Genomic DNA, 27,800 nt, shown 5'->3' with positions numbered 1-27,800 from the left:
CACCTTCAACTGTCCTATGTGTATTCAGTTCACAGAGGGAACAGAGATGGAGTGTTCCTTCAGTTAGATTCACTGGCTTTAGAATCGTCACGAACTCAATTGGTCCAAATCTCTCTAATTACTTTAATGGACATCGTGGTCATTTTCTTTAATAATAATAGTAATAGCGTCATTATTGTAGTTAATGATAACAATAGCTAATACTTATTGAGCTTTCCACCTTCGGAATGTGTCAGGCTCTCTTTGTCCTCACTTGAATGTAGGCTCCAGGAGGGCAGAGGTGTTTATCATTCTGTTCAGTGATGTAGCTACTCTTTCTGGAATAGTGCTGGGTACCCAGTAGGTAGATGCCTATTAGTTTGGCGACTGAATGGCTGGATGAACACACACCTGTTGCATGTCTACAGGTAATACACTAAGTGATTTACTGGTTCATGTAAACTTCATTACTCTTCCATGCAGTAGGCATTTGTAATTATTGCTGTTTTACAGATCAGCCAACTGAGTCCTAGAGAAGTGACCTGGCTTGTGCAAGGTCCCATGGCTGCAAGTGGTGGAATGGGACCCAGATGGTCTGAGCCGAGAATCCACTTCTTCATACTGTTGGTCTTCAAGCTTCACTCACTGTTAATTTGTCCTCCATCTCCTTCTGTTTAATTCCTTATAATGCTCTTCGAACAGGGCAAACTATTTTATACCAAAGCCTTCTTTATATGCAAAAGAAAACTTTATTTTTCTCTTTTAACAGCATACAATATTGGAGCTCCTATCATGGCTCAGCAGAAACAAATCTGACTAGCATCCATGAGGATGAAGGTTCGATCCCTGACCTTGCTCAGTGGGTTAAGGATCTGGCATTGCTGTGGCTGTGGGGTAGGCTGGTGGCTATCGTTCCAATTCAGCCCTAGCCTGGGAACCTCCATATGCAGTGGGTACAGCCCTAAAAAGACAAAAAGATTAAAAAAAAAAAAGAGAGAGAGAACCCTAAAACAAAAGCATACTATATATCTATATATATATATATATTTTTTTTTTTTTTTTGTGGTCTTTTTGACTTTTCTAGGGCCTCTCCCACGGCATATGGAGGTTCCCAGGCTAGAGGTTGAATGGGAGCTGTAGCCACTGGCCTATGCTAGAGCCACAGCAATGAGGGATCCGAGCCGCGTCTGTGACCTACACCACAACTCACAGCAATGCCTGATCCTTAACCCACTGAGCAAGGCCAGGGATCGAACCCGCAACCTTATGGTTCCTAGTCGGATTCGTTAACTGCTGAGCCACGACGGGAACTCCAAAAGCATACAATATTGAATATTTGCATTACTTATGCCAAAGGGCCTTGAGTTAGTTTAGATGTAGAAAAAAAATTAAGACTGGAGAATGGAAATATGACCTTAAGGAGAACTTTAAATTTATATTTTGAAACAATATAAGCTGTTATTTTTTTTTCATAAAACCATATTTATACTCACGTTTTCTCTGGGACAGAGTATAAAGAAATAATTTTTTTTCTTTTTAGGGCCACACCCACAGCGTATGGAAGTTCCCAGGCTAGGGGTCGAATTGGAGCTGCAGCTGCTGGCCTACAACGCAGCCACAGCAATGCCAGATCCTAGCCACATCTGTGACCTACACGACAGCTCATGGCAATGCCAGATCCTCAACCCACTGAGGGAGGCCAGGGATCGAACCCACATCTTTATGGACACTACATAGGTTCGTTACTGCGGAACCACAACAGGAATTCCTCAAAAATCATTTCTAAGAAGTAATATGAGGCAAAATCATTCAGGTCAAAAGATTATAAATCTAAGTCTTTAATCCCTAATTTTTATATAGCCTTACTAATTCTTGGGGACAATTATCCCTCCTTAACACAATGAGATAGATGTAAATAATACTGCGATTAAGTAGTACAGACTTACCACTCAAGAGCTAGATAAAAACATACAATTTATTCTACTTCCAGGCATATATCTGAAGAAAACTCTAAGTTGAAAAGATACATTCAGAGTTCCCATTGTGGTGCAGTGGAAACGAAGTCGACTAGGAACCATGAGGTTGTGGGTTCAATCCCTGGCCTCGCTCAGTGGGTTAAGGATCTGGGGTTGCCGTGAGCTGTGGTGTAGGTTGCAGCCGTGGCTTGGATCTGGCGTTGCTGTGGCTCTGGTGTAGGCCAGTGGCTATAGCTCTGATTAGACCCTTAGCCTAGGAACTTACATATGCCGTGGGTGCGGGCCCCCTCCCCCCAAAAAGAAAAGATACATGCCCCCCAATATCCATTGCAGCACTATTTGCAATAGCTGAGACATGAAAGCAACCTCAATGTCCATTGACAGAGGATTGGATAAAGAAAATGTGGTATATATACACAGTGGAATACTAAGCCATAAAAAAGAATGAAATAGTGCCATTTGCAGCAACATAGATGGACCTAGATATTATCATACTAAGTGAAATAAGTCAGATGGAAAGACAAATATCATATGACATCACTTATATGCAGAATCTAAGAAAATTATATAAATGAACTTATTTACAAAACAGAAATAGACTCATAGACATAAAAACAAACATGGTTACTGAAGGGGAAAGTGGGAGGCAGGGAGGGATAATTTAGAAGTTTGGGATTAGCATACACATTGCATGTACAAAATATGTAAACAAAAAGGACCTACAGTCGAGCACAAGAAACTACACTCCATATCTGACAACAGCCTGTAACGGAAAAGAATCTGAAAAAGATATTCTGAAACTGAAATCACTTTGCTGTACACCTGAAGCTAACCCAACATTGTACATTAACTGTGCTTCAATTAAAAATGGTTAAAATAAAACCTACTATTTAACTGCAAATTGCGGCCTGCACTGAGCTGCATTTTTTTCATGATAACTCCTTATAAATTGGCTATGTTTAGGTTTACCTCCTAAGGCAAAGAAAAATCAAGGACAGTATCTGTGCTACCACTGTATTCTGTGGAGTTACTGATGGAAATTTTTCCGTTCAGTTTTGCACTTATATTAATTTACAACACTCAAGAAGCTTTTTTCTTCTGTGATAAAGCTCCACCCTCCCCTTCTCCACTGAGAGCCTCTCCTAATAACCATGGTGCCTGGGCCAGGTGGTGAGAAACGATGCTCCAGCCACCACCATCCCCTTTCTGTATTTTGGAAGAGGATGCTAAGAGGAGGTAGGAGACTTTGCTGAGGGTGTGACTGCTTCCTTGACAGTTCTTGGGCCTCTGACTGCAAGCCCGTGGGACGTGGGAGTGAGGGGGACAGAGCAATAAAACCAGCCCTTCACTGGTAGTGATTTTTGTGAGTGACACCTGATCCTCATAAAAAGCTCATAATTTTGGAGCCATAAACTCTTTTTTGTGTGTGTGTGTGTGTGTGTGTGTGTGTTTTTGCTATTTCTTGGGCCACTGCAGCGGCATATGGAGGTTCCCAGGCTAGGGGTCAAATCGGAGCTGTAGCCACCGGCCTACACCAGAGCCACAGCAACGTGGGATCCGAGCCGCGTCTGCGACCTACACCACAGCTCACGGCAATGCTGGATCGTTAACCCACTGAGCAAGGGCAGGGACCGAACCCGCAACCTCACGGTTCCTAGTCAGATTCGTTAACCACTGCACCACGACGGGAACTCCCCGGAGCCATAGACTCTTAAGAGGGACCTTAGTAACCATTTGTATGACCCCCTTGGGTAATTCGGAAATCATATATTTGCTAAGTCCTCACTGAATTATATTAGCAGAAAACTAAAGTTACTTTTTTTTGTCTTTTCTAGGGCCTCTCCTGAGGCATATGGAGGTTCCCAGGCTAGGGATTGAATTGGAGCTGTAGCCGCCAGCCTACACCACAGCCACAGCAACTCGGGATCCAAGCTGCGTCTGTGACACCACAGCAATGCCGGATCCCCAACCCACTGAGCAAGGCCAGGGATTGAACCTGCAACCTCATGGTTCCTAGTCAGATTTGTTAACCACTGCACCATGGCGGGAACACCCTACAATTGCTTTCTTAAATTCTCTTTAAAAGTATTATCTTTTGGAGTTCCTGTCATGGATCTGTGGTAACGAACCTGACTAGTATCCATGAGGATTTGGCTTCGATCCCTGGCCTGGCTCACTGGGTTAAGGATCCGGTGTTGCTGTGAGCTGTGGTCTAGGTCACAGACGCGGCTCGCATCCCCTGTTGCTGTGGCTGTGGTGTAGGCCGGCAGCTGTAGCTCCCATGCGACCCCTGGCCTGGGAAATTCCACATGCTGAGGGTGGGGCCCTAAAATGAAAAAAATATATCTTTCCTTTTGGAAAATGTTTTATGATTAACATGGAAAAATATGGCTATATAATTTGCGTCTATCTCAAATTTAGCTGAGTTAGTGGAAATAATCTTTATGGAATTAGACGAAGCCTCTATTATTTTTCTCCATTTGACTAGGCTTCTCAGACAATGCGCATGCGAAATCCGAATCATAGTTGAATGTGTGGAAAAGTCCACCATGAGACGGTCCCATCCCAAAGCCCCTGCCGTCCTTCCGGCCGAATCAGAAGGCTCTCCCCTCGGAGGAAGCAGTTCATCGCCGCCTTCAATTGTTCACACAATGATCACGAACCCTGGTGGGATATTTATGTCCTACTTCAAAAGAGGCTCTCCAGCAGTTTTACTTCTGCAACTGTAGAAGCTTCTCTCTTTGTACATGGAGACACTTTGGAAAGCAAAGACAAAAGCAAACATTTTTCTTTCCAATTTTCATAAGTCTTAGTTTTGTCAAGTTTTCTTGTTAAAAACATTAGATTTTTACCTTTGATTTATTTTATGCTCCTTTTATAGGGTCTAAGGATATTTAAGTGTACACAGACATCAAATTTTCTGTTTTCTTTTCTTTAGTTTGTCTTTTTTCTTTTTAGGGTTGCACTTTAGGCACATGGACGTTCCCAGGCCGGGGGTCTAATCAGACCCTGCTGCTGCCGGCCTACACTACAGCCACAGCAACGCCAGATCCTTATTCCTCTGATCGAGGCCAGGTTTCAAACCCACATCCTCATGGATACTAGTTGGGTTAGTCAACCACCGAGCCAAGACGGGAACTCCATCCACCTTTAATTTTTTTTTGGGGGGGGGGCTTTTTGGCTTTTTGCCATTTCTTGTGCTGTTCCAGCGGCATATGGAGGTTCCCAGGCTACGGGTCAAATCGGAGCTGTAGCCACCGGCCTTACACCAGAGCCACAGCAACGCGGGATCCGAGCCGCGTCTGCGACCTAAACCACAGCTCACGGCAACGCCGGATCCTTAACCCACTGAGCAAGGCCAGGAACCGAACCTGCAACCTCATGGTTCCTAGTTGGATTCGTTAACCACTGCGCCATGATGGGAGCTCCACACCTTTAATTTTTATGGGGAAAATTCCTGTTCCTCTTCGGCACTTCCCCATTAATTTGGCAAATCATGCCTGGCTTTAGGGAACATTTCCAAATGTTTTCAGAGCTCTCTCCTCCTCCACACCCCAGGGTCTCAAAGGCCATCGTGTCACCTCCCAACAACACACCTTCACTGACCTTCCCTGACCTAAGACGGACCCCATCAATTTTTCAGCTTTTCTTGGGAGGATTTTTGATCACTGAAAATAAGTACTTCCAAATATGAGGTTATATTACAACACCACATTGCAAAATTTTTAATCATTTCCTGAAGTGATTTTAGTTAAGTGTGTGTGTGCGTGTGCGTGTGTGTGTGTGTGTGTGTGCGTGTGCGTGCGTGCGTGCGTGCGTGCGTGCGTGTGTGTGTGTGTGTGTGTGTGTGTGTGTGTTTAGGGCCACACTTGCGGCATATGGAGGTTCCCAGGCTAGGGGTCAAATTGGAGCTATAATTGCCAGCCTACACCACAGCCGCAGCAATGCCAGATCTGAGCCATGTCTGTGACCTACCATAGCTCACAGCAACGCTGGATCCTTAACCCACTGAGAAAGGCCAGGGAGTGAACCTGCAACTTCATAGATACTAGTCGGGCTCGTTTCTGCTGCGCCACGACGGGAACTCCTGGGGGAAAGAAGTCTTCTTGATCTTCCCTTTCTCTCACCCTTATAACCCAACAGATCTTGAGGCTTTCTGATTATAACCCCCAAATATTTTCATTTCTATGTACCCACATGAAACATAGAAAGAAAGAAATAAACCTCTTATTATTTACTGATCAGATGCTTGTCTACGTAGAAAATCCAAGAGAATAAACAGAAAAATTATGAAAATCAATAAGAGTTTGGCTAGGTTGCTAAAAACAAAATCAATGCACAAATGCCAACTGCATTTTTATAAATCAGCAAAAGTAGTTAGAAAGCATAATTAAAAAAAAAAAAATACCGGATTTCCCATTGTGGCGCCAAGGAAACAAATCCGACTAGGAACCATGAGGTTGTGGGTTCGATTCCTGGCCTCGCTCAGTGTGTTAAGGATCTGGTGTTGCTGTGAGCTGTGGTGTAGGTCGCACTTGCGGCTGGGATCCCACGTTGCTGTGGCTCTGGCGTAGGATGACAGATGTAGCTCTGATTCAACCCCTAGCCTGGGTACCTCCATATGCTATGGGCGCAGCCCTAAAAAGACAAAATAATAATAATAATAATCAATTAAAAAGTAAATGAAAACACTCTGTTAGATGTTTTCATTCAATAAATACTTAGCAATGTCGACTCAGTAATGGGCAGTGGAGACAGTGATGGAGATGCTTCCTGGGAGGGCCTCATTCTTGTGAGAGGAGGCAAAGAACAAGAAAATATCAGATGGTGATACTTATGTGCAATGCAAATTTTTAACCCAGGTTGTGAGATGGAGTGACGCGGGTCCTTTGATTGGATGGTCAGGGAAGCCCTGTCTGAGGAGCTGCATTAGAGCTGAAAGCTGATGACAAGAAGCAGACATGTGAACTTGTTGGGAAGAGCATTCCAGAAGAAGGGATTAGAGGGTGCGGATGCCCAGGGAAGAACTGAGGAGCAGAGGGAGGCTCCCTCCAGGGCAGCTGGCAGGAGGGAGCACACGTGGGGAGGTGGGAGGCAGGGACCGACCTTACAGGGTGTCCAGCATCAAAGGAGGCTTTTATTCTAAGGATGGTAGAAAGTCATTTAAGGTTTTGAAAGAAAGAGATTTGCAAAATCTGACTGTTAGTTTTGAAAAGATCCTCTGGCTCTTTTTGTAGGGAGTGGAGGGGATGGGGTGGGGAGGGCAAGAATGAGCCTTTTTTTTTTTTTTTTAGATTCTGCATAAAACTGATATCCTCTAGTATTTGTCTTTCTCTGCCTGACTTACTTCACTTGCTATGATAACCTCTGGGTCCATCCATGTTGCTGCAAATGGCATTATTTCCTTCTATTTTATCAAGTTGTTCTCTTCTGAGACTCCATCCTTATCACCCTGTGGACTCTCTTCTGCCTTCAACAGCTCAACACATGGGCGGGTCTTCCCTGGTCCACGGCGCTGCCTGGGACGAGCGTGGTTGTCAGACAGCCGTAAAAACCCACCCATTTCATGAGGTTGCAGCATCACTCTGCCCACGTCTGCACTGGATGTTTACAAGCTCAGACCATCAGATCACTAATGTCTTATGACCTTGGTGACCCGCCCAGTGATGGAGATGTGGGGATTGAGCAGAAAGAGACATCAGAATGCTCATGCGTGGAGCTCCATTAGTGGCCTGGTTTTGTTTTTTTTTTTTTTTTTTGTCTTTTTGGTCTGTTGTTGTTGTTGTTGTTGTTGCTATTTCTTGGGCCGCTCCCACGGCATATGGAGGTTCCCAGGCTAGGGGTCGAATCGGAGCTGTAGCCACCGGCCTATGCCAGAGCCACAGCAACGCAGGATCCGAGCCGCGTCTGCAACCTACACCACAGCTCACGGCAATGCCGGATCGTTAACCCACTGAGCAAGGGCAGGGACCGAACCCGCAACCTCATGGTTCCTAGTCGGATTCGTTAACCACTGCGCCACGACGGGAACTCCAGTGGCCTGTTTTTGTGGCTGTTTTTCTAAGCTGTGCGATTTTGCAGCTACGATAAAAACATGTACCGGTCCCTTTTTGAAGCAGTGGGGTGGAGAGAGAGGAGGAAAGAGAGAAAAGAATTAGAAGGATTTCAAATATTTGCTCTTAACTTCCTTTCCCCCTTCATCCCATTCAGGTCACGTGATGGTCCCTATTTCTCCAGAATTACATCCTCCTTCCTGCTCTAGCCGCAACTCATTTAACCCCATTACTAGCATTTCCTACACACCCACTCTTTCCCCAACCCCAGACACTAGGGGAGAGCAAGGGAGGCTGTTAGGCCCTGGAGGCCAAAAGTGCTTCTCCAAGAGGCATCTGGCTCCTTCAACAATGAGGACATGGACAGAGGCCCTGAGAAAAGGGAGGAGGATGGCACCTTTGGTCTCCATCCCATAATTTAAATCCTCAGCACACCCCAGGGACCGAGGCGTAGCCTTGCCGAGCAGCTACTGTAATTACAGCCCTCCAGGGAAGGCCACCATGTTACCCCCAATCTCCCTGTCCACCACCCTACCCGCCCCATCACTGCAGCCCAGCCCAGAGCTGCCACCTCCACTGCCTGGCCAAGGCCTCAGCAGAGGTTAGCTGAGCATCCTGGTCCAGGAGTCCTGTCTGAAACCACAGTGGAATTCCATGTCTGCAGGTGGCACGCTCTCCAGACTAGAACAAGCTACCTTAATGAGATGATTCTACTTGTACTACTTGAAAAGATGCCTGAACTAAATTAAGAGAAATAAAAACTGTAAAACTGTACCCATCACACAATATTTTGTTCAAGTATTTGTACTGACATAGGTATTGATTCCTGGAACTAAAGGTTAAAAGGGAAGCTTCAGCGGCGTGGACAGGGCAGGAGAGGTATCAGATGCCATGTGGAGTGTGACACAGGTCAGCCTGGAGGAATCTTCGAAGGAAATACTGAAAATTGGTTCTGGGACCTGTGAGTCCTGTTTGCCATACGGAGACCAAAAGAGAGTGGAGCTGCAGGGCTTCGGGAGGAAATTTACTCAAGAGTTCTGGGCCAGAGGGGCAGGGGCAGGGAAGCGCTGGGTCTTTCTTCTGGAGCCGGAGAGGATGGGCTTCTACAGGCACTTGTGGGGCTGGGTTTGTGGTCTTTGAAATTGGGGGACCGCACAGATGGGTGCTGACTCACACCTCCCAATGAAAAAGCAGGGCAGAGAGCAGAGGGCTGCATTTGTGAAGTGACCACACTCCCACAGGGTTTAGATGTGGAATGCATGACTTGTTTTGTGCAGATCTTGGGCCGAGAGAAAGAGTCAGCCTGCAGCCACTTATAATCCATTTTAAGTCCAAAATGAGGGCTGGGGAGGGCCAGGACCTTTGTCCAAGAGAGTCTGAGTGAGCAGTGGGTCTTGACACCAGAGGGCTGAACTGGGCAGGATCCAGTGGGAGAAGAGGCATAGCCTAGGGGACCTCAAGGTGGCTCCAAAGCATCCTGGAGGGGAGGTGTTGGCTTAGAGTGTTTGTCTGCCCAGAGCGATGGCCAGGTGCTGAGGGAGGAGGTCCCAGTGTACGCTCAGCTGCCATCCCCACCTTCGACTTGGCCAAGGAGGGGAAGGAGGAGAAAATAAAGAAAATGAGGGAGTTCCGGTCACGGCGCAGTGGTTAACGAATCTGACTAGGAACGGTGAGGTTGCAGGTTCGATCCCTGGCCTCGCTCAGTGGGTTAAGGATCCAGCATTGCCGTGAGCTGTGGTGTAGGTCACAGATGCAGCTCGAACCTAGCATTGCTGTGGCTGTGGCGTAGGCTGGCAGCTACAGCTCCGATTAGACCCCTAGCCTGGGAATCTCCATATGCCATGAGAAGCGGCCCTAGAATAAGGCAAAAGACAAAAAAAAAAAAAAAAAAAAAAAAGAAAAAGAAGGAAAGAAAGAAAGAAAACCAGACTCACCACCTGCAGGAAAGGTGGACTCTCCTTTGAACGCCGTCAGAATTGATGAATACAATCTTGGACGGGATCCCTCATTTCTGATTTGATACCATGTTTTGCATGACAGTCCAGTGCCTAAAAACAGAGCAAGAAATGTGAGGGGTCTGCCAAGTTTTCAGCCAGTGGCAGAGGAAAGTTTCCCCACTGAATAAACTTTAAAGCGCTAGAGGAGAACAAAAACACCGGGCAACAAAAACACACACAACATTTTGCGGTGCTTGGTGGAAAGGCTGGTTTCATAAACAAGGTAAGATGTCCAGGAAGCAGAGGCACTGACTCTGGTTATCTCTGGGGGGCTGTGTGGGGAAGGGAGTTCTCTTTTTATCTAATCTATTTCCATTATGTTTAAATCATGGAAGCAGAAGAGGGTGACTTTTGTCATCAGAAGAGCAGAATGACAAACGTGCCCCTGGGGGGGGATCATTTCCATGAGTCAAGTATTATGGCAAGAAAGAGAGCAAGCTGAAAAATGAACTAGCAATCATCATAGCTAACATTTCAGATGGCATTCCATTTTACAAAATATTTTCACTTTCATGATCTCATTTGATTGTTTCAGCCACCCTGGAGATATGCCTTTGAATTATTCACATGGTGCAGATGTAGAAACAGAAACAGTCATAATTGCTGGTTACTTTACTTGGCCAACAACACTGCTGGTGATGAGAAGGCTCAATCTCAAGTCTTCTGGTTGTAAGTCCCATAGTCCTCCCATTTCATAAAAACCAGGGCTGTCCTGGAAGGATATTCAGTGCGTGGCATGGGGTGCCCTGGTGGACACAGCACAATAAAGCCATGTTGACACAGCTCGTGTGGACAGTATTCTATATTCTACTTTCCTCTCTAAACACTGGAATCTCCATACATTGAGACTGAGTTGTCAGTCTCAATGCATTGACAATTTGAGTTGTCTTCAATTTCTCCATCTCATTTTATTTCATACTCGGTCATTTTCCAGTCTTTTTGCCTCTCTCCTAGAGGAACTCAGATCTGTCTGTCATCCATCTCCATGGATTAGACCTCCCCTTTCAGTTCAGATATTTAATTTCCTAGGCGGCTCACTGCCAGTTATCCATTTTTTAAGTTACTCTTTTCTGGAAGCTTTGTTTGACCACCTCTGGCCACTGAGGCTTCAGTCTTTGTGTTCCCATGGTAAAGTCTACACTCTGTTACAGCGGCCTGTTTACATTCATCTCTGGGCCTCTCTTCTCCAAGAAGAGGACGTCCTTGAGAGCAGAGAGTGCATCTTACCTTTTATCACCATTATTCAGCACAGTGAGTGGCAAAATATGAATTCCTCAAAGTTGAATGAGTGAATGAATACATTTTTGACAAACAGACATTGCAGCATGTGAAATCTAGTTGTCAGAAGTGGGAAAGGGGATGCTGGTTGGCAGGAGAGGGAGGGAGGTGGCCAAGGGAGGCCCTGGGACCCGGGGCTGGCTCCAGTTATGCTGACAGAGAGGAGAGGGAGCGGTCCAGGCACTGGGGAAGAAGCTGCTTCAGCCTACACATGCTCAGTTGCAATTTTAGGGGAGAGTGGGAGGGGTGAGCTGCAGGGATGTGGTGGAGACACTGCAGAGACAATGACCCTGAGCCATCGAGGGGTCGTGCCTGGGAGCACTGCAGAGCGAGTCCAGGCCTGAGCAGCTGAGTTGGGCAGCCCTGCCCAGGGAGATGCTGTCCATTCTCGGTGGGGATTATCCCCCGTCCTCACTATGGGGGGAGGGCAGTACCCCCAAGATCACTGCTTCTTATCATTTTGCCAGGGTGGTGAGGCTGGGGGCATCCCAGCTGACTCTTTTCTCCATCCCACACATGTACCCCAAGTCCTGCAAAGACTCCTCACTGGCCACCCCACAAAAAGGAGATTTTTGCATAAAAGGCCCTCCATCACTGGGTCCCCCAACACACCTTTCGCCCACTACCTCCAGCCACTCACTCGCAAGAATCCTCCACTTCCACAGGCCTGTCTGCTCACCACTGCTTCGCAAAAAGCCTTGGGTCACCTGCCCCCTGCTCCTGCTTAGGGGGACCCTCTCCCTGAATTACTGGGGAGCCACCCTCAGGATGCAGGTGTGAACGTTTCCACGCTGTTCCTGAGCTGCGCAGAGACCCAGGGCCGCAAAGGCAGGCTGTGCACATAGGCATGTGCACTTCAGTGCACGCACGCACACACCCCACCCCTTGTAACAGCCTCCAGAGTGTCCAAAGCAAAAATCTCTAAGGGACGGAGTTCCCATCGTGGCTCAGCAGAAAAAAATCCAACTGGCATCCTTGAGGACACAGGTTCGATCCCTGGCCTCTCTCAGTGGGGTAAGGATCTGGCATTGCCGTGAGCTGTGGTGTAGGTTGCAGACGAGGCTTGGATCCCACGTTGCTGTGACTGTGGCATAGGCATGGCTACAGCTCCGATTTGGCCCCTAGCCTGGGGAACTTCCATATGCCTCAGGTGTGGTCCTAAAAAGACAAAAACAAACAAACCAAAAAAAACTCTAAGGGAAAGCCACGGGCATCTGTACATTAATTAGCATCCTAGGTGATTCTTAGCATCAGGCTAATATCTTAAGAGGAACCTTAAAATTTTAAGGTACTTGAAAATAGAATTCAAATATTATGGTATAGATATTAGTTTTCTATTGTTAGGTGACACATTGCCACAACTTTAGTGGCTTAAAACAATACACAACAGCTGAGCTGAGCTGAGCTCCCTGCTTGGGCTCTCACAGGCTACTCTCAAGGTGTCAACAGGACTGTAGTCTCATCTGAGGTTTGATCAGGGAAGAAACTGCTTCCAAGCTATTTGCTGTTGGCAAGAGTCACTTCCCACCATCTCTACAGGGGAGGCCTTGGCTCTGAGGGCACCCCAGCTCCTGGCCACATGGCCCTTTCCACAGGTCATCCACAGCACGGCCAGCAGGAGAGTCCCTGTCGAGTGTGCTGGGTGGAGGCTTCTGGGATGGAATGTCCTCACCGGACTGGCATCCCATTGCCATATTCTATTGATGGGAACAAGTCACAGGTTCTGCACGCACGCACACACACACACACACACACACACACACACACACACACACGGGGAAGGGATTATATGGGGGCAGGGGTTCACTGGGGTTGCCTTATGGTGCCTCTGCCATGAGAGATTAGGACTTGGATCTAATTAGCTTGTCAACATCCCAGAAGAATGAGGGGCATATGAAGGAGAAGTCACTTTTCTTGCTTCCAGCCAAATGTTCTTTCTACTCTCCCCTCTCCCATCCTCTAATCACCATACATGGCTTTAAACCACAGTCTGCAAACTGTTTCTGTAAGTAGCCAGATAGTAAATAGTTTAGATTTTCTGGGCCCCGTGGTCTCTGTTGCAACCTCACCTCTGCTGATGGAGCACAAAAGCCATAGATGATACGCAGGGAGTAAGTGTGCCTGAGTTCCAATAAACAGGCACAGGCAGTGAAACTTGAATTTCCTGTAATTTTCATGTTACAAAATATCATTCTTGTCTGGATCTTTTTTCTCAAATGCTGAAAAATGAAAAAACCATTCTTAGGTCACAAGCCACACAAATAGGGCAGATTCGGCTTCTGGACCCAGAGGACAGCTGTGCTTTCACGAGGACACGCCTGTGCTGCGGTGGAGAGGCGGGCCCAATCAGCAGCGCCCAGCACACAGTCGCATCTACTCTTTTCAAAATAACAATTACTTGGGAACCATCCCAACATCCACTCCCGAGCCAGCCAGCCTTCTGAAGTCAAGAGGATGTCACAGATCCACGAGGTGACAAGTGCCTTGCTGGTCACTAGTGACCGAGATGTATTTAAAAATTCTGCATTGAGCACTGGCATGGACTAAACACTATTGCAGACCCTGAGGACAGGGTGATAAACAGCATAGAAGAGATTTTTGCTCGAATTAAGATTACATTCCTGTGGAAGAAACAGGCAGTTAATCAGTAAGCAGGTAACTGCAGAATGTGTCAGGTGGTGACATGTACTACGGAGAAAAATAAAGCAAGGGGGACAGAGATGGACAGAGGAGAGCTGTTGTTATTCTACATCGTGGGGGGGGTGTGTCAGGAAATGCAACAGTGACATTGGGCAGAGGCCCCAAGGAAGTGAGCAAGAAGCCAAGCAGATTCTGGGGTGAAGGGCATTCGACTCCCCCAGGGAACAGCAGCTGCAAAGGCCCAGAGGAGGGGGGATCTCAGCCTGCTTCAGGATCAGCAGGATCCTAGGTGTTGAGCAGACAGTGAGGGGAGTGGAAAAGGTTTGGGCATTCTGGGGGGGTCAAGGAGCCCCCGTAAATCACTGTCAGGACTTTGGTTTCGCCTCTGCATCAGAGGGAGGGCAGCGCAGGGCTCCAAGCAAGGCAGAGCCTGGCTCACAGTCACCCGTTTGAGAGAAGGGCTGGACAAGGCAGGGCATCCATTGTGCTGGCAGCACGGAGACTTCTTGCTGCTGCGGTTCTGGGTCCAGGATGGGATCCACCGTATCACGCTCACCTGAGCAAACTTCCCATCTACTGAGACCCTGAACAGATGACATTCCAAAGCACCAGAGCCAGATTTTGAAACTGAACTCCCAGCTTAGCAGAGTAACTTGACAGAGGAGGGGAGGATGAGTCAGCCATTTGAAATCAGGGACAGAGCAGCAGCAGGGCTGGGTGTGCCCTGGTCCAGTGCACCTGAATTATTGCCTAGAATGCCACAGCCTGGGCACTGGATTTCGTCAAAGACCAATCTCACTACCACTCACCTCCTCTGACCTAAGCAGGTCTGGCTCTGGGTGAGGGGTGGGGGTGGGGTTGGGTTGGGGGGGCCTGGGAAGGTCTCAGGTTGGTACTAGAAGATTTAAGGTTACAAATGTGCTTGCTTGATGTTTCTCTTGGACAGAGTCCCTCTAGATGGTCTGCTTCTACCTCTCCCTCTTTCCTCTCCCAGGAGTGAGCACTTCCTCTGGGTACCACCACCATCCTTGATGTGTAGCATCTATCATCCTCTGGTGGCCACCTGTTGACGTCTGAAACCTTTACCAGACTGGGCACCTCTTGAGGGAGGAACTTACATCCCCAGCCTGCAATACAGCGCTTGCTACAAAATAGGTAGACAATCATTATCTGGTGAATACAGATCCAATTCTTCTTTAGACTGAACGTGTGAGAGGTTAGGCATATGACATTGCCAATGGCATCTTAAGGATAACAGTGAGAGGCATTCCACATCTGTTTCAAATACTTCAGAAATAATAATTTCCAAAATGTAACTGAGTTTTAAAAACACCTGTGTTTTCTTTATCCCTAATTATTAAAATGTTCTAACGGTAAGATACTAGGCCAGAGATCGAACACACATCCTCATAGATATTAGTCTGATTTGTTTCTGCTGCGCCACAATGGGAACTCCCTATGATCATATTTTTAAAAACCTGTCTAAACCCTTATTAACTATTGAATAGTGGAAGGAGTTGATGTAAATAAAGTGGCACATCTCTTTTGTGAAGGCAGGCCTCCCTCCGCAGTACGGCCCTAAACCTTTTGCTGGCACTTGATAATGTCTTGAATTACAGTTATTGGAGTAGCTATCTTATTCCAAAATCTATATTTTTCTTAGTCCCTTTGAAAATTCTGTAACATTTAGCCAATGTTTTCCACATGGAAGGTCTTCTCTGTGTGTGGAATCAAATTGAAGTGAAGCCAGGACAGGCCTGAGAGTCATGAGGCCCTGGTCCAGACACTGCACAGCTGTATCATCAGTCCAGCAATTTCTCTGAGCCTTGGTCTCCTCCTCCCCCTCTCTCCCTTCCTCCCCAGCATCATCCTTTGCTGGCCTGTCCTGACTTTGTTACCCTTCAGGATCTGAACCTAGATGCCAGCGACGTCTGATGTCCTCTGGCTGTTCTTGAACTTGCCTTTCAATCAGTATACTCCTCCCTCCCCAAAGCATCAACACAGAAACAATGTCTCTAATTATCAGGAATTGCCACTGTGGAGCCAAACATTAATACAAGAAGCAAGAAGACCTCAGCCAGTTGTCATCGCTGTCACAAACTGATCACTGTGTAGAAGTGTTGTACATTGCAGCTAAACAGAAGAGTATGAAAGCTTTTTCTGTGAATGCATGGAAGGAAACCTGGGTTCTCTTGCTGGGTCTGCCTCATGTTTTCTCTGTGGCCTTGGGCAAGTGATTTCAACACTCCCTAGTATCCTAGGGTAAGGTGAGATGATGACATGTGGTATCTACTCATGGCCCTGCTTTGCAAGGACAACTGATTGTATTGGTCAACGGCTGGAGATGAGAGGAAGTACAATGTTTTACAGGACAAATTGCACTATACCTGGGGCAGTGGACAGTGCAGGGATCCTGGAAAGCAGATGAATCTCTGTCCTGGTTCCTTATTTTGAAATGGCAGGTAGACGGTCCCCAGCGCTTCCTGCTTTACGTGCTGAAGCTCTACTTGAGCTCAGGGAGCTGTCGCCTGCTTCCACACACCCTAGACAAGCTGGCAAAAATAAATCCACCATCGTTTGGGACAGACGTGGGCCTGCGTCTTTGCTGACATTTGCCATTCTTTCAACACAATGACACACAGTTGTGAGGAACACGAAGATTCCTGCCATAACTGAGACAAGAGTGGCCCGTCAGTTACTTTTCTTGACCTGGCCCCTGTTCCTCTAAACTGTCGCCTGTCGCCACGCAGGTAACTCCTTGCGGCGCTGCTTTTCCCTCCTGGGCTGAGGTGCCCGCGCTCCGCGCCGGCCTTCTCAGTGTTATTGTTCGTAACTTCGCGTTAAGATTGCTTGGGCTGCAGAATTTTAAGGAATAAAACGATCTGAATTGCTGATGTTGGAGTTGCAGACGCTGAAGCGGGTGGGTCACCGCGGGGTCACAGGAGCCTCAAGGTAAATAGTGGTCTCGGAAGAAAGCCCCCCACCCCCGCCCCGCCCCGCCCCCTCATTTCGGCCGGCGGCGCGTCGCCTGGCGCTCCAAGGAGTCGGGGAGTGGGGGGACCGGGCGGGAGCACCCTGCCCGCCCTCCGGGGCGCGTCGAGTCCGCCGCGATTCCGCCCGGGGCCCTCCAGCCGAGGAGGGGCATTCACGGCGACAAAGGAACGGGGGCTCCGGAGAGCTTGCGGGAGGCGGGGGGGCCGGGCGTCCGCGAGGCGGGCCGGCGGGGGCAGCGGCGCCCGAGCTGGGGGTCGGCGGTGGGGAGGGCGCGGGCAGAGGGAGGCGGCGGGGCGCTCCACCCCGCGCCCCGGCGCCGCGTGTGCACAGTGTTGTGGGCCCGCTGCGCCCCTCCCTTCCCCTCCGCGCCCCTCCCCTCGCGTCCCCTCCCTCCCCTCCGCGCCGCTCCCCTCTCCGCGCCTCCTCCCTGCCCCTCCCCTCGCCGCCGTCCCCTCCCCCGCGGCCGCGATCGAGCGCCGCGCCAGCGCCACACGGCCCCGCCGCCGAGCGCGCCGACACTCCGAACAGGTGGCCGGAGGCTGCGGCGCCGCGCGGGCACAGGCGGGCGAGCCTCGGGCCAGGCCAGGCGAGGCGAGGCGAGGCAAGGGCGGCGGGCCGGGCATGCGAGCCGATTGGGCCCCCGGCCCCGGCCCCTAGCCTCGCGCCCGCGCCGCGCCCCGCGCCCCGCGTGCAGCCGCCCGGGCCCCGGGCGCTCCGGCCTCTCCGGCCGCGGTCAGCGAGGGGCGCGGGCCGGCCCGCGGCGACGGCGGCGGCGGCATGAAAGTGACCGTGTGCTTCGGGAGGACCCGGGTGGTCGTGCCGTGCGGGGACGGCCACATGAAAGTTTTCAGCCTCATCCAGCAAGCGGTGACCCGCTACCGGAAGGCGATCGCCAAGGTGAGGGGCCGGGGGCGCGGGCGGGGGCGGGCGGCGGAGGGGGCGGAGGAGGGGAGGAGGAGCGGGAGGAGGGAAGGCGCCGGGATCAACATGGCGCTTCCTGGAAGGGGAGGAGGAGGCGGAGGCGGGGAAAGGAGCGCGCGCGGCCCGCCCGGCCTGCGCCCCCTGCCCGGGCTGCGGGCCGCAAACTTGCCTGCGCCCGGGCCGCGGCCCCCGGCCCCCTCCCCTCCCCCGGCGCCCGGCCGCCGCCGCCCGGAGCCTCCCGGGAGCCGAGCTCGAGCCGCGCCGGAGCGCGCGGAGCCCGGCCGGACGCCTGTTCCCGGCTGTGGACTGCGGCTCCGGCTCCCCGCCCAGGCCCGCGGGCGGAGGCCGGCCCAGGGAACTTTTCTGGCGGAGAAGAGTTCGCTCCGCGCGCTGGGACAGTGGCTCGCCTGTGCCTCCGGGCCCCGCCGGGCGGGGGGAGCCGCTCCTGCCCCCCGGGCGGGGGTCCCGCGGGGTGGGGGCGCGGCGCGGGGACCGACCCGCTCCCTCTGGCTCGCGAGCGTCGCTGGAGCCCAGCGCCTCGGTGACCGAGAGGCCTCGGAGCACGGCTCCTTGAAGGAGCACAGCCCCGAAATCGGTCACCGGATTGCCGAGTTGACTGACTGCAACTAGGTCCACGCGCACGGGGGCTGCGGGGCCACGGCCGGGTGTGGAGTAGCGTTCTCCTCGTCCCCGTGGAGTGGTAACATTGTCTCCACTTCGCTGCATTCCTCTACAATGTGTCAGAAGTGGAAAGGCGTTTTGTTAAAGTGTTGCATCGCCTGTGTCTGTTTGACAACAGCCCACGCCTCCCAAGTTTTTCTCAGGCACCTGAGGATATTGTCTTTGCCGCAGAGCAGCGTTCGGTGGAAAGCATATTCACTTTTAAAATTTCCTTTTTGTCCCCGACGTTGGAGTGGTTTGGGTCCTGGGGGTTTGGGGGTCACAGTTAAGGGGGACGGTGGCTTTGTCAAGACTGATCGCGTGTGAATATCTCTGACATTAAGAGGAAAAAACCCTTTTTACACTGTTGTTTTTAGTGTGGAGAAAAACTAGAATAAAACTGGCCTTTTAAAGAAAATCTTGGGGACGTTTAAGAACCTGACACAATGATGGAAGATGTTGACTTAACAGCTCTAAAGTGTTCCTTACAGTTGAACTCTTTTATTGAGAAACCAAATAAAATTAGTGGAAATTGGGTACTCGTTTGTCTTGAAACAGTCGAAGGGGAAAACCCCTCTAAACCTACACTCACATTTAAAGGGTTGTTTATGAATAATCATAGAAATCACTTCTGTGATCGCAACGTTCTAGATCAGTAATCAGATTGCACATGTACTCGGGAAGCCAACAAAATCGTGAAGAGAAAGAGACATACAATAATAACATACATTCTGCACTGTGCCCAGGTTCCTGAGTAGGGAGGGGTGATTGGCATTTCTTTGCTTATATGCTTAATTTAAAATTTACATGCTTGAAATTAGTCATTTACATGCTTAAAATTAGTCATATTTCGTTATGCACACGATGCAAGTTGCTTGAACAGCTTGTTTGGAAGATAGAAATGTAGTTGGCTGATTGAGTCATCTATACCTTCCATGGACATTCTTCAGCATTCGCCACGTCCAAGGCATTGTTTTGGGTGCTGGACATCTGAGGGACCCACAGGCTGCTGGTGGAAACTGGACGGTGAGAGTCTAGGAAAGAGGCTCCATGGTCCGGGTGAAGGCAGCCAGGTGTGCGTGCCTGTTGTGGTGCAGTGGGGAGAAGACCCTAGGGTGTCTAGAGTGTCGGGTAGCTGAGTTGAGAGGCTTTGATGATGGATCTGGGTCTTGTGTGCAGGCTTCAGGGGTGGCTGTCTCACAGAGACTGAGAACATGGAAAAGGGAGCACGGGTTTCTGAAGGGAGCCTGGGAAGGCACCCTAAGGGGTGGAGCCTAAGCGTTTTGAAGGGTAGGTATGAGATTGATTACCTGGTAGGGAAGGAAGGAAGGGTGATTCTCAGTGAGTGATGGTGTTGTTGGAGGTGGACGTAAATGACTCGGAGATGATCCCCAAATTATTTAAATTCACTTTAAGTGCAACTCACTGCTCAGCAGGTACATTTTTAAATGGGCTTTCCAGTCTTCAAAGTTCAGCCATTGGATCACAAGACTGTTGACTCTCCAGTGTTGCAAGAGTATCTTCTGGGTCCATTTGTATTTTTGCCTCTTAAATGATTAGGTAGCGGGTGGTGTAGGTCACAGAAGCGGCTCAGATCCCGAGTTGCTGTGGCTGTGGCTGGCTTGGATTCGACCCCTAGCCTGGGAACCTTCATATACTGAGGGTGGGGCCGTAAAAAAGCCAAAAAAAAAAAAAAAATGAGTTCCCGTCATGGCTCAGTGGAAATGAATCCGGCTAGTAGCCAAGAGGATACAGGTTCGATCCCTGGCTTCACTCAGTGGGTTAAGGTCCAGTGTTGCAGTCAGCTGTGGTGTAGCTCGCAGACATGGCTTGGATTTGGCATTGCTGTGGCCGGTGGCTACAGCTCTGATTGGACCCTTAGCTTGGGAACCTCCATATGCTGTGGGTGCGGTCCTAAAAAAGACCAAAAAAAAAAAAAAAAAATTTGGGTAACGGGCCAAGATTAAACTTTAGTCACTCTTCCCAGTTCTCCCACCCTGTGTAAAATGGTATGAAGCACACACTTAATAACACTTGTTTTAACTTTTATTCTGTCATCTCTGCCTTATCCCTTACTGTTCAGGAGAACAAGATAAATTTTGTATGAAGAATTGGGTAGCTGGGTAGCTGTGGAGTGGTGTTTGGTTGCTAGGTGACATGTGCCATGACAAACTCCCATCTGGTGGGGAAAAATGGGGGAAGATCATGTTTATGGCTTCATAAGAACCAGCTAAGCTGAGGGGCAGGTGGGAGAAGGAAAGGGGAGAGAAAAGACCCCAGCCTCTAAGACTTGGCAGTGAGCATTTTGTGGTGTGGTGGGGCTAATTTTTGGCATTATATTTGAGCTGTTTTCAGATTAAACAAATCAGTTTTTCTGGGTGGTGGAGTGGTGTGACTTAATACCAGAAATGTCCTCAATAAGTAGGTATTTGAAGGCTTACACTTATTCACTTTTTTTTCTTCAGTGAAAAAACATTTTTCTGTCTATGATCACTGATGGGTGAAAATGTTTTGGCTGTTCTTCCTCATCCACCCATCCTCATCCAGACCGTCTCTAAGGAGCGTGCTCTGCTGGACACTGAGGACCACGTTACGTGGACTTTCTGTCTGTGTATGTGACTTCTGCCTGTGGCCAGACTCATCCATGGTCCCAGATGGACATGGGGTAAAAAGCGCCAACTGCCGGGACTCTCGTCTGGCGACTTGACTTCTTAGGGCTTTACCCGCTCCTTCTTGATTCTGAGTGGCTCAGGGCTGGCCCCAAGATTTCCCATTTTTTCCTGCTGTGCATCCAGACTCTGGTTAGGAGAAAGATAAGAAGATTGCCATGTTTGTTTTCTTAAAAATTGTTGATTTGTTGGAGGGCTGGCTGCTGTGTACAGGATGTCACGGTTTGTGAAGAAAAACATTAAGACCAAATTCTTGCCCTCAGGAAGAAAGTAATCTGGGAGGCAGGGTGAATATATTCAACTATAAATAACAGTAGGCAGTGGTGTTAATTTGCAACGGGTTGGTGCACACAGAAGGTGTGGCTGCTGGATTTCCGAGATGGGAGTGGTCCTTTGCACATGGGGGAGGGGGCAGCAATCTCCTGTAATCCCTAGGGTTTGCGTCTGGCTTAGTAAGTGGGAAGACTGGCCTTGATTTAGGACAGCGCTTCCTACCTGGGTAGTGGGGCGACCTCAAAAAGCACCTGTCGACCGTGGTGTCCTGGCCCCTCGGTCTGCAGTGGGGTCCAGGCATTTGAGTCTGGAGAGTGTGGGCTCCCATTCTGAGCAGTGGGAGGGAAGGCAGTGCAGGAAGGGAGTGATGAAGGTGCTTGGGCATCAGGGCTGGTCTGGATCCTGTGGAGACTTCCTGTCACGTGATGGAAGGCGGGATCCAGTAGAGGAGGACCGGGAATTCCGGGGCAAGACGCAGGGACTTCCTGCAATTGGATGGTCCCTGGAGGACTGGGGTGTTTGGGCAGGGCGGCAGCCTGGACGGGCGCTTCTCTGGGGAGGGCAGGGGATCACCTTCGGGCTGCAGAAATGCTGCCGACTGCGGAGCAATGGAGGGGAGAAGGGCCTCAAGTCACAGGCGAGGATGGGAAGCGGCTGGAACCTCTCAGCCCGGCCCCTGACCCGAGAGCCCTCTTGGCGGGGGGAGCTTGGGATGGGCTTTGGAGATCACGGTTCTTCACCACTTAGTCTTGGGCAGCCCAGCCCAGCGGAGCCTCACTTCCTCATCTCTAGAGTGGGTTGCTCCCTTGCAGGGCTCTCGGGGTCCTGAGTGGGCTGATGAGCAGAAACTCCGAGGTACTGCCTCCGGATCCCTGATATGGTTTGCTCCCCAAACAGTTTCGCTGCCTGTGGAACTTTCCCAAGTAGTCTGCTATTACTACGCCTGTTTGGGTTTTTCCTCTCTGCTTATGAAGGCAGTGTGTGCAATTTGATTAAAGCATAGGTAGAATTATTCATATTTGCCTAAGTAGTACCACAATCAGAAGAGCAATCGTGTGTGTGTGTGAGAGAGAGAGAGAGAGAGAGAGTGTGTGTGTGTGTGTGTGTGTATTAGGCAGGGAATGTAAGCGTTGTGGATATTGGCTTTACTCTGAGTTGCTCTCTGGGCCACTGCTTCTGTCCTCAAGTGTGGAAACCTTAAGAGTTATTTAACAGCAATTTGTTGTTATTAAAAAAACAACTTAAATTGATGGATGCTGACAGTAACTTTTGAAAATGTGCCTTCCTTTTGAGGGGAGAGAGGACGGTTGATTACTATAACCATATAAGTCATGGTTTTTATGACAAATCTTGTGGTTGGTGTGAGTTTTTTTTGTGAACAAATGTTGTTACACATTTACAAACTTACTGAAACTTTTAGGAAAACAGTTACCTTGTTGCAGTTTGAATGACAATATTTTTTTTTGTTTTATTTGAATGACAATATTTTTGAATAGTGAAATGAAATAAATTTTATTCTTTCATTGACATTCTCCTGTCTTCCCCTTCAAAGAGGAAAAATAAATGGAACATGTTTGAAAGCCTAATCTTTTTAAATTTTTCTTTCCTTTATTTAGCCATGCCTGCAGCATGTGGATCTTCCTAGCCAGGGATCTATAACCTGTACCACAGCAGTGACCAAGCTGAGTCCTTAACCACTAGGAACTCCAAGGCCAATCTTTCTAAAATGCAAATCTCAGTGTGCTCTTCTGCTTAAATACCTCAGCACCCACTTTCCCCAGAGGCTGAGTCCCCTTAGCACCCACTTTCCCCAGAGGCTGAGTCCCCTCAGCACCCACTTTCCCCAGAGGCTGAGTCCTTCGTCTCAGTGGGGCCTGTCCCTGCAGGACCCCTCCTCACTCCAGCCTCTCCCCCATCAAACCCCCACCTCACCCCTATACACTTGGACTTGCTTGGACTTTCCTGCCTTCGCTTTGGTGTTGTCTATTTCTCCCTCCTGGACCACTTCTTCACTGTGTCTGTGCATCTCTTGAGCCTCAGCCCCCCCATCGGGATGCTGACTCTGCATCCCAAGGCTGCCTGGGCTTCTCCTGGCTTGCTGCTTCTCTTAGGACCTTTCCGCAGCTCCTGTACTGACCTGGAGGAATGTGCTTTGCTGTGGGTGTTTCGGTCTGTTTGTTTCAGAACAAAATTGTGCCCCTTCTCCTCCAGGAGAGGTGCTGGAAGGTGATGGCCCTGCCTCAACATCAGCCACATAGGAGTTCCCATTGTGGCTCAGCAGGCTAAGAAACAGAATAATATCCATGAGGATATAGGTTTGATCCTTGGCCTCGGTGGCTTGCAGGTCCGGAGTTGCTGCAAGCTGTGGTGTAGGTCACAGAAGAGGCTCAGACCCCATGTTGTTGGGGCTGGGGCTCCAATTCAACCACTAGTCTGGGAACTTCCATATGTTGTGGGTATGACCCTAAAAAGACCAAAAAAAAAGAAAAAAAAGAAAAGAAAGCTGGCCACTTAGTCATTTCACAAGCTGAGTAGATACAAAGTTGAGAATAAATACATTGCACATTATTCTCCCTCAAAAAGTGCGCTTTTATTTTGGAGACTATAATTTTAAGGACTTCAGTGTTTGGTATGTTTGGCATGTTTGGCATATTGGCCCGAAGAGATTGTAATTGAAACTCAGACTTAGTGTGATTTTGGAGTCCTCAAAGGTATGCTTTTGTGTTGGCCATTTTCAAGGAGTTGGGTCTGTTTTTCAGACCAAGCAGAGGGATCGTCCTGGGATTTGCACTGGGCCTGGTTCAAGGCAGGTGGCCAGGGCAGTGCAGGAATCTGGCCCCGGGACACACCTATGCTGGGTCTGGCACTTCTAAATCTGTCAGTTGGGATCCATGGGCAAGTGCCAGGAGTCAACAGAAATGTTTAGGGTCTGAGATTTGCAGAGAGAGTCTGGCGACATGAAGTGCTTCTTGGCTTGCGAATTGGCGGAGAGGTGACATTCAGAATCCCACTTGTGCAGCCCTCCATCTGCCGGGGGAGGTTTCTGCCTCTCTGTAGAGGTGGAGACAGGCTGGTGATGGTGAACACCTGAGAGACGACCAGAGCCCTCTGCATTTTCTCAGGGATGCAAAGAAATATATACAGTTGGTCCAGGGACGTGCTTTCCACAGGCGGAGCTGCTTTTCCAGGGGCTGGAGGTGGGTGGTTAGGCCTGCACAATGGACTTTTCTCCTGCTGGGTCACTCAGGCAGCAGTCCTAGCCGGGGCCAAGGTCAACGGCAGTAAAGCAGAAGCTCAGTGCATTTATACATTCTACCTATTTATTTCTGGCATCTATTTTGTTTTATATGGAAAATAGAAAACTTTATGAAAAGAATGGCAGTGTTCTGTGAACATAGTTGAACGGTAATTATTTTTTGTCTTTTAGTTATTATTTTAACCTGTTAAAGATTGTTTTCCATTTGGAAGGATGATGTAAACATGCCTTTCTTTAGTAGCCTTGCGTCTGCCTGTGTCTGGCCTGCCATCTCAATGTGGTTCATGTCATTAAATGTTACTTTTGTTTATGCTTTTTTCCTCTGTCAACTCGTATCGGAACTTGGAAATAAAATGCCAAGCTTCATTCCAAATGACTTGAACTGTGAATTATTTAATTTTTTCTCTCAAAAATAGTTTGTACACATACACCCACATGAGAAATGAAAGCATGTTTCTCTATAAAAAACATGTATATGAACGTTCATGGCAACACTATTCATAATAGTCCCCAAATGGGACAATCCAAATGTCTACCAACTGAATAATTTGTGGACTAGTACACGTGGGAATATTATTCAGCCATAAAAAGGGATGAATTTCAGACACAGCCCTCACCATAGATGAATCTCGTAAACACTATGCTGCATGAAGGAAGCCACTTATACTGGCGCACATATATCGTATGAGTACGTATGTACGAAAGGACCAGAATAGGCAAGTGTGTGGATGAGAAAGTAGCATAGCAGTTGCCTGGGCCTGGGCGTTGAGGGTAATGTGAGTGATGTTTAATGGCGATGGGGTGGTTTTGTGGGTGATGAAAATGTTCTAAGTTGAGATAGTGGTGATAGCTGTGTTCCATTGCGAGTATACTAAACATCATTGAATTGTACACTTCCATTTTTTTTTTCTTTTTTTCATATTCGGCCATCCTGAGGCATATGGAGTTCCCGGGCCAGGGATCAGAACCAAGCCACAGTTGCAACCTACATGCAGCTGCAGCAACACTGAATCCTTAAACTACTGTGCTGGGCTGGGGATTGAACCTGTGTCCCAGAGCTCCAGAGACACTGCCGATCCCATTGTGCCACAGCAGGAACTCTGAACTGTACACTTCACATGGGTGAATTTTGTGGTATATTATTATGCCTCAATAAAGATGTTAAAAAAATATGGACTTCCTAAGCCATTGTGAACAAAGCCCCATTTTTAGGTATTTTATTGTTCTGAGAGTCCCATAAGACATGCTGTGTCAGAGATGCTCAGAAACCTCGAAATGAAGACTGGCTATTTTTAGGCATTTTCCATACAGTGCGTGAAGCTGCTTTCTCAAGCCGGCCTGGTGTTTCCTGGTGCTGTCTGCTAAGCCTGGGCTGCTGAGCTAACAGGTCCCCTGGTCTCCTCAAAGGCTTCACCAGCCAACACCCCGCCTGTCCTGCCTTGTTCTCCCTCAACCAGACATTCCTTCCCACCCAGCTCACCAGCTGCCTCTGCAGTTGACTGGATGGCCTATGTGTCCATAGTGGAAGAGCTTTTCTGGTTTTGGGGTTGGGTCCGTAGTTTTGACCTTTGGCAAATCTCGCAAGCTCTATGAGAGTCAATTTTCCCAGCTTCATCTGCCCATATTCAGCAGTTCTGGGCTGGGCTCCCTGCTGACAGCCACCCCAAGTCTGTGTGTTGGTTATGGTGCCTGTGGGACCCTGGGGCCGGGGTGGTGGCAGTGGCTTTTTGGAGGTGCAGACAGGGTCCGTCTCTACTCCATCCCCCCCTCCCAGTGAGAATGTTTTGCTTCCCTTATTTTGAACTGATGGGCCTGCGCCCTGGGTCAAACTTATGCTGATTAAAGTTAGGATGTATTTTGCCTGGAGTTTTCCTCAGAATTCTTTACTGACCCAAGATAAATGTCTTTCAAGATAAAGTACGTGCTCAGGAGTGACTTAAGACTATTGCCTTTGTGAAGTGTGACTAAATGCATGATACTGCATGATTCTAAATGCTTGCTATGTATATACAAAGACATACACATATATATTCAGGAACTTGCTATTTTTATGGTGGTGAAAATTTAAGTGGTTTTAGAGAAAGCAGGTCAATATTTTCCCCACCTTTTTTTTTTTTTTTTTTTTTTTTTTTTGGTCTTTTTAGGGCTGCAGCCTCGACATGTGGAAGTTCCCAGGCTAGGGGGTCAAATCGGAGCTGTAGCTGCCAACCTATGCCACAGCCACAGCCACAGCCACAGCCACAGCAGTGCGAGATCCACACTGCGCCTGTGACCTACACCTCAGCTCATGGCAACGCTGGATCCTTAACCCACTGAGTGAGGCCAGGAATTGAACCCTCATCTTCATGGATACTAGTTGGGTGTGTTACTGCCGAGCCATGACAGGAACTCCTTCCCCACTTTTAATGTTCTTTAATATTCAGACACAGTTAAGACCATTTTTTGTAACTTAGGTTTATTTATTTATTTTTTTTGGTGTATAATTTTTCTTGTTATTTTATTGCATTCCTGTACGATAGGGTTTATGTTTCTGAAAAGGCCTCTGATGTATTCTACAATAAAAATCAGTATTTCCTTCTCCATGTTTATTTCAGAAAATAACTCACTATATATCAACAACCTAAAATTGCTAAATAATAAAAATATGTTACATTAACAGATTAAAAATGTAAAAAAAGAGCGCGCCATTCTCTATAAAGGGTCAGCCTGGGAATTATTATTATTTTTTCTGGTTCTTTTAAGCATACAGTAAAACTGGGAAAATTTTTCATGTTCGTGTTTTAATTTTTTTTTCCAAATCTAATGTTAGATCCAGAGTTTCAAAGATTCAACCATTTTCCGGGGAACACACAAAGAGATGTGTAATCTGTAGTTCTGAAATCCGGTGTGCAAAGTCACAGGTGAGCAAGAGTGCACCAGGGTCCTGCCCAGCAGTGCTAGTCCCTGAACTGAGATTCTGTTCCTGGAAGAGGGAGGTAAACACGCAGGCTCTTGATACCTGGGACATCACCACACAGGCTCCGGTCCATCACTGCAGCCATGAAAGTTGGATGTAGGCTTTGGTACCTTTGCCACTTTGTGAGAGATCTGGAACAAGCCTTTAG

The 27,800-nt window shown here is 48.6% G+C and overlaps 1 protein-coding gene and 1 long non-coding RNA gene across 25 annotated transcripts in view; one reads left to right on the top strand and one right to left on the bottom strand.

Moving 5' to 3' along the window:
- Positions 1-4,307: 4,307 nt before the first annotated feature.
- Positions 4,308-17,272, bottom strand: LOC106507921 (uncharacterized). 2 transcript variants are annotated; one of them, XR_001304304.3, is made up of 3 exons: positions 16,311-17,272; positions 9,943-10,056; positions 4,308-4,711 (listed from the first exon to the last, which is right to left on the bottom strand). It is a non-coding gene; the product is annotated as an uncharacterized LOC106507921 (long non-coding RNA). The 2 variants fall into 2 exon arrangements; XR_014818079.1 differs by lacking the exon at positions 16,311-17,272 and adding an exon at positions 13,353-13,487.
- Positions 17,273-17,400: 128 nt separating this feature from the next.
- PARD3 (par-3 family cell polarity regulator) overlaps positions 17,401-27,800 on the top strand; it is a 634,673-nt gene continuing 624,273 nt past the window's right edge. For 17 of the 23 annotated variants that reach the window (XM_084980484.1, XM_084980483.1, XM_084980475.1 and 14 more), the window contains exon 1: positions 17,661-17,814. Coding sequence is in view for 21 of the 23 variants with exons in the window: in XM_084980483.1 (XP_084836609.1) it covers positions 17,695-17,814 (120 nt within the window). In the remaining 2 variants the exon portion in view is untranslated. Of the gene's footprint in view, positions 17,469-17,658; positions 17,815-27,800 lie in introns of those variants that run through there. The other 6 variants (XM_084980471.1, XM_084980461.1, XM_084980477.1 and 3 more) reach the window with 2 other exon arrangements.

Source organism: Sus scrofa, chromosome 10, assembly GCF_054392235.1.
Source record: "Sus scrofa isolate SSC_HxYL_T2T_F1_AM1 chromosome 10, Sscrofa_HxYL_maternal_Yorkshire_Landrace_v2.0, whole genome shotgun sequence".
In the NCBI taxonomy this organism is placed as follows: Eukaryota; Metazoa; Chordata; class Mammalia; order Artiodactyla; family Suidae; genus Sus; species Sus scrofa.
Note: the sequence above shows the minus strand (reverse complement) of the source record. Positions and strands in the feature narration are given on the sequence as shown.